Raw genomic sequence first — 7,439 nt, forward strand, 5'->3', positions numbered from 1 at the left:
ATATATCTGATTTAAAATTTAAATAACATAAGTCAATTTTTTAAGTATTATTTTTGTTTATACCTGATTTTGGTAAGAGTATATAATTGTAATTGATTCAAAAATCAATCTTATTTGAATGAAAAAATAAGTTATAAAAATTTTAAAATTTCATGCAATTATTCAAATACTTAATTACATTTTTTCCATTTATAATTGTTTTGTTTGAACAGAACAATTGTTTGTTAAAGTTTGTGGCAACATGGTTTTAACTACGGTTACAGGTATTATAGGTAATAGTTTTAAGTTGGTTAAATGCAACGGTTAAACACCACTTTGCAGTGTTATGTGTCTCACTCATCGTTTATTAAGCATGCCTCTTTTGGAATCCACGTTCATGGGAGTGACAAAGTCCTAATTTTGTTTCCCATTAATTCTCATTAAAGTGCCTCTGTTGGTGGTGGAAGGAAGGGTCCCAAAATGTGACATCCAACCCACCATGCAATGCAAGGTCTACCTGAAGTTGATATATATTTTTTTCTTAATATTGAGAAGATGGTAATGGAATCTTAATTTGAAGGAAAAAAGGATGCACAAAAAATCTTCTAAAGCTGACAAAGAAGATTCCTAGTTGAATTGCACGATATGGTGGTGTGACCTCACAAGGTCTTCTATTCTTTTGGTTAGTGTTCCAATTCAAAACGCCACTTGATGTATATCCTCTACTTCTAATTTAGTGATGGAACCGCAAGGTTTAATTCAACCACGATCAACTAATTAATCTTGTTATGGCAAAACCTCATGCAACTTGATCACGTAAGTACTAATTACCCTCTAATTTGGGATGCTAAAATGATAAATCACCATTTACTAATTGTCATACATTAAGCTAAATATATTAATGATAGAGATTCGTAAGAGCACTGAATAACTGCTGAAATATTTCGTCAAAAAAAAAAAAAAAACTGATGAAATATACGGTACTTATAACATTAATTGTTTCAAATTGTGTGATTAATTGGAAATTCCTTATAGTGGGTAGGTAACGCTTAAATCTCATTTTGTAAATTAATTTCAATGAGGTTAATAGTTTTCTACAATTTTACATAGGGGTGTGTCACTCTTAATTTAAATTTTAAATTTATAAATAGAATTTTTCAAGTTTAAAAAACACATGATATTCATTTAAGTAGAAGTAAATGGAATTTTCAAGTACAAAACAATATGAAAATGAGTTTGGAAATATAGATTTGCAGTAAATTGTAACAAAGAATGGCCTCATAAAACTAAAGCAAGCCCGATACATACTATTAGTTACTGTACAGAATATAAAGAACATAACATCTCTATCTATGGGAGTCAATATATTCAAAAGGATTTGGATCCTCTCATGTTTGAATCAAACATGAGGGAGTTATGTTCACCATTTCACCATTAATGATAGGATGGAGAACATAACCCCAACATGAGAGGATCCAAATTCTAATCAAAAGTCCTGGACTTATATAACTGCATCTTTATAGGTAAAAAAAATTCAAGAATCGAACATTATTCAGAGTCCTGGACTTATAAATAAGTTTAACATTTTGTAGGTACTTGTCATATATAACTTTTTGCTTAACACACTGACTCTTATCCTCTCAACAAAGAAAGAAACTGATTTTCAATCTTTTTTTGAAGTGAGGACTTGCGAAGTTAGAGTATAATGAAAAGAACAGAGCACTATTCAGCGCCTGTATCTTCAACAGATTTCTTGTATTCAGGCTTCAGCTCGTAAGTTCCTTGATTGGCGCCTCTTTTATTGTATACACACAGTTCATTCAATATCTCTTTCAAGAATTGCTGCAACAAAAACAACAGGTTACAAACTTACCTTTAATGCATTTATATACTACCTCCAGCTTTAAATATAAACAAAAATACATGTATTTAATCCATTTAGACCAAATACATGTAATTTTTTGCTTATATTTAAGGCCCAAGGAAGTATCTATGTACGTCAGAGCTATGGTAAACCAAGATCAGGGTGGATGTGGCTACAATGCAGCACTAGAATAAAAAGGCCAAAAAGAAAAACATACTGCAGGTTGATCAGTCTCTTGGACAAGCTGCTTCAATGCCCAGTTAGGCTGTCTTTCAAATAGCTTGAACATTATATCCTCCAGCTCTCCGCGATCTCTTCTTGTTCTCTTTGTATCAGTTTGTTTGACTGGCTGTGTCCTCTTCTTGTCCTACAAGAGTTTCACAAGAATAAGAAAAAGCCTTGCAGAATTACTCCATGCATGCACGCACAACATTTGAAGGAACAAACCTTCTCAAGGGAGCAATTGCAATGAACTTTCATTGCAATTTACATCATTTTAGTCATTGTATCATCTTATGAATATGCCTATGACGGGCTACTATATCTTAGTGTTTTAGAGGCATAATATGAAGTTCAACATTCTAACAATAATGTAAAAATGTCACACTGCCAGGTACTTTATATAAGCAAAAGTAACAGATTCAATTTGAAGCACGTTAACATGTACAATGGATCATAACATGAATGCAAAGTACTTACCTTTGAACTGGATGAAATTAAACCAAGCATTCCAGGCATTGGCCTCATTAGAAGTCCACAATCATTTTCAATAACCTTTGAGTTGAAGCAGGGGAACCAATGAATCAATTACTTTGCCATAGACATATAACCAAAACAATTAAGTGATAACTCAATGATAACATCAAATGCTACCTGTATCTGTCGATTTTTAATCGAAGATTTGTTTGTCCTCTCCCTACACAATTTTCCATATTCTTCAATGTTTTCATGACGTGGCTTCATATCAAACTTATGCTCTACTTTACCTTCCATTGCAACACTATCACCTAAAATAAAGGTAAAAGCTGTTACCAAACTCAAGGAAACCAAGCTATATTATTGTGACAACTGAAAGAAAAATAAGCTATATATAAAAGTAGTACTCGTCATTTTTTAATTATCAATTATTAAATACACAACAGCTCACAGTTATCAGAAGCACCATAGCTCACGTAAGGAACTTCAATGTCATATTTACTTTTCCAAGTGTTAATTCTCAACATAAACATCATGTTCATAACAGAGAAAGGTAATGAAAATTAGGCGGGAAAACATTCCTCATTTAAAACGGCCAAAAAACTGAGCAGCCTAGGATTAAAGAATCCAAATATCAATGCAGGAGGTTTCATTACTTTCATATATTCTTTTGCCAATAGAGAAGGCACCCAGCTGGATATGGGTATGAGTAATATAATCCTCATCCCTCATCCCCGTCCCCATCCCAGACAAAATCATCATTCTCATCCCAGTACACCGCGACCTGGTTTCTTGTATTACCTAAATTTAGCACCACTTTCCCTAAATTATTAACTTGGCTTTAAATTGTGGGGTTTTTCCTAGTTATAGTGGGGTTACCAGATCCCATCCACCTCTACTAAATTTGGGTTCTTTTACTACAAAGTGGCTTAATTTCTTATTTTAATCATAGCATTAGATCCCAGATATAGGAGCATAGTCTCCAAAACTGCTATAGTTATGTAGTGGGATCAAGGAGTGGCTGCTGCTACACCAAAGGTAATAAATACAATGCAAACAATATTTAAATTCAAAAAGTAGGACATATTCAACATTTATAATAATGTCTGTGCAATATGGTCTTGCTCCAATTTTGAAATTGCAATTGATGAGTAGGAACTACAACTGTGACAACTGACATTGAGCAGAGATTGCTATTCTCACCTTCGCTTGTCTCAGAGAAGATGCACATAGGAACGAAGTCTTTAAACATATTCAAAGAATAAGTTTTTGGCATATTTACAGATTCAGTGCCAGACATCTCCATTGTAAACTGACATAATTATGAAATAGCTATAAATCAATGACTGTCTCACAGCAACACAAGCAAACAATATTGAATCAGAAGCAATTAAGTATATGGTGATTAATTTACAAGTTGAATCTCCGCTCCTCTTGCACAGTCAATAAATATGAATGGTATAACAGTACATATAATATATAATAACTAATAAGAAATCCTTGAAATATGGAAATGATTTGATTCAGAACCTAGTAATCAATCCTGGATAATGGCACATTGCGACTGACCCCAAAATTGTTAAGTTACAGTCAACATTTGAATCAAGGTCAAAATTAGTTTTTGCAATTGCTTAAAAGTTTGTGGCAGCCAAGGTTATCAAGATTTAAAGTTTAGACATGGAATTCGAAACCCTATTTCTCAAATCATAGATCAAATCTTATTATTAATTGTAAGATATAATGACTTATAAAAATATGATATTTTTAAGAAAAAACAAGTGACATGCAAACAAAAAAAACATCAGTTGTGATATTATGTATGCGGACTTCAAAACAATTCAAGATTCAAATGATAAACCAAAATGGAAAGAAAAAAAGTTGCCAACTACACGAAGAGACTGGATACACAATGTTCAAGGGCAAGTTATAATTCATTTCGAAAATAGATATGCACGATGACTCATATTATTATCGTAGCTGTGATTTTGAGTTGAGATACAACTCGCATATATGATAAGATAATGATAATCTTTGTGCCATGACTTCTGTAAATTGTCGTGACTTTTGCTGCTATAGCAGTCATGACAGCTGCGACACAATGTAACATGATATATCCAAATTAGAGACAAAAGGCTGCGATTCTCGGCCGCAGTAGCACAGCCATAGAACTATGAATAACTAGGTTTAGAAATCAATCCTAATGGTCGGAACTTGTTATTAAAAACAAAAAAGTTTTCATTTATTGCAAATCAAATTCCATCTTTGGACCACCTTCAAGATTAATGAAATTCAATTAACACCGGCCAGCAATTTACTTCATTATCTTTGCTTAGAAATAGAATATACAGAATACAGCTAAAAAAATTAAAATTTAAGTGAGCTACAAAATAAAAAACATGCTACTAAAATCAAAAGAATTAGAAGGAAAAATAAAACAAATCAAAATGTATTTTATTATAACCTTCTGAATAAAAAAATCAAATCCAAAAATTTGTTGTTCCAACTTCCAAGCACACTTTTGTGGTTGATTCTTTAATGACAAACATGCCATAGGAAAAATTAATTAGAATCTAGCTGCTATTTTTTTTCTTTTCATTATCCAAAATTGCAATTGCACAGAATTTTTTAAATGTTAAATATTAAAGGATTGATAACGATTAACCAAAAAATTCAAAATATATCATGATTAATTAGGTACACAAATTGACCTAAATAGCATCAAAGTATAATACTATTAAAATTAATCCAAGCAGCTAACAAATTGAAAGTAAGTAAACTAAAACTAGGTATACAAATAGACCTAATTAGCATCAAAGTATATTATTATTATTAGCAGTAAAATCCTAGAAGCTAAGAAATTGGGAATAACGAATGGAATTGAAGAAAAACCTGGAGATGAGAGGGATCATCTTCAGGAAGAAGAGGATTAATGGAAAAAACGACTTTAGAAAGAGGTTGAGAAGGAGGATGATTCTGCCATGATTTAGCAACAGCTACAGGGCACTTCATCAGCCAAACCGATCTCTCTGCTTTGGAAGTTTCCAAGTTAGGACCGCTACTCCCACCGTAACCGTTTTCTTCCTCCATGTCTCGCTTTTTCTCTTCCTTTCGCTTCTATGCTCTGGTGGTGTATACTACGTTTGTGTTGAATGAATCGACTTCGGTGCCAGTCAATTTCTATTTGACTTCGATTCGTTTAAACTAAAATCTGATTTTGGGCCAATAGCCCAATATTAGGGAAACGATAATTGCTGCCCGCACCATCGTTTTTTCTAACACATCCCCCTTATATAAGATTATACAGATACATATTATTAAACTTAGATGCCATTTTAATTGCTCCTTTTTCCGTTAAATTTATAATTTTAACCCTCCTATTTTTAAATATGAAATATATTATTATTCAATTTCTACAATTTTAGAAATTTATTTTAAGCTTTAGTTCAATTGATAAATATCAATATAATTAAATTAAATATATTCTCTTAAATTTGTTGAAGCCATGGGATTGTGTGAATTTATAATACTACTTATAAAAAAAAATTCAGAATTCTTTCTTATGTTTGAAAATTGAACTTAATTTTGCTAAGGTCTTATGTATGAATAATGTGCTAATAAATCACTCCTGATGTGACAACGCATCATTCTTTTATAAATCCATTATTTTTTTCAATTTAAGTTTTATTTTTTTAAACAAATGGTAAGAAATCTTTGCATTAATAGAGTCCAATTTTTTACATTTTATATATGATAAACATTTGTCACGTACATTTTATAATAAATAAATGACAAATATATGTCTTGTATATCTTTTATTTATATTTATTAGTTATAAATATTTACCATATTTTTTTATACTTATTTCAATGGTAATTTATCCATGATAAATGTGTGGAAAATTATAGTTAATATATTATAAATATTCTCAATTTATTGTGACGATATTAAAAAGATTAATTCTAACAATATATGTAATAACAAACGTTTGTCCTATATATGATATTTATTTTCAAATTTGACTTAGTAGAATTTGTCTCGTATATCATGACAATTTAATCACTTCTGTAAAAATCTATCTTGTGTATAATAGCAATTTTAAAAATATTGTTACTAATAATTTGTTTAGTGTATGATAATTATTTTAATTAATTGATTTTTGAACAATACTCTTTTAATTAAATGATCAATGACAAATATATGTATTGTGTATGATTTATATAAAAAATTATAATTAGTATATTATATTTTTTTTTCAAATTACAATTTTTCATAAATTTTGTTTTTATTAGGACTCCGTGATCAAATATTATAAAAATCAATTCAAATAAAATCACATATTTTTTTTTATTGGTTCTTGATTTTAGTATTAGTCACAACTTATCGAATGTACTAAAGAATTATTCAATTTATAATTATTATAATTTATAAATATACCATCTTACTTTTTAAAGGCGAAATATAAATCAAATAAGACTTGAATGGTCATCTTTTAGTTACATAAACATATTTTAAAAAGATGGATTCAACCATAGAGAGAAATTTCAATAGGATAAAATTGATCTTATCATTCTTTTTTCTCTCTCTTTCTTTTAGGTGTACACTACACCACCAAGTCACCAACCGCATAATTATAACTATATTTTTCTTTGTATTAAATAATTCATTTTTTGTCTTAAAGATTTATTGGTTACGAAATTTTTTTCTGCTTTAAATTTGATCATAAATTGTTTGTTATTGTGTTCAAGATTTACTTATTGTTGTTTGTTGTTCTAGTGTAGGTGATAAAGGAGAAAAAAATGTTGAAAGAGAAGATAGCATGAGTTTGCGTGCCAATTTATTTTTTAAGATATATATATATATATATATATATATATATATATATATATATATATATATATAT

The 7,439-nt window shown here is 29.9% G+C and overlaps 1 protein-coding gene across 1 annotated transcript; it reads right to left on the reverse strand.

Annotated features, from left to right (window-relative positions):
* Window positions 1-1,204: 1,204 nt before the first annotated feature.
* On the reverse strand, window positions 1,205-5,703 carry LOC101514922 (transcription initiation factor IIF subunit beta). The gene is made up of 6 exons (XM_004500906.3): window positions 5,429-5,703; window positions 3,743-3,851; window positions 2,717-2,850; window positions 2,543-2,617; window positions 2,061-2,210; window positions 1,205-1,821 (listed from the first exon to the last, which is right to left on the reverse strand). The coding sequence occupies exons 1-6, from the start codon at window positions 5,624-5,626 to the stop codon at window positions 1,702-1,704; spliced, it is 786 nt and encodes a 261-aa protein (XP_004500963.1). The 5' UTR covers window positions 5,627-5,703; the 3' UTR covers window positions 1,205-1,701.
* Window positions 5,704-7,439: the final 1,736 nt, after the last annotated feature.

Source organism: Cicer arietinum, chromosome 5 (genome assembly GCF_000331145.2).
Source record: "Cicer arietinum cultivar CDC Frontier isolate Library 1 chromosome 5, Cicar.CDCFrontier_v2.0, whole genome shotgun sequence".
Lineage (NCBI taxonomy): Eukaryota > Viridiplantae > Streptophyta > Magnoliopsida > Fabales > Fabaceae > Cicer > Cicer arietinum.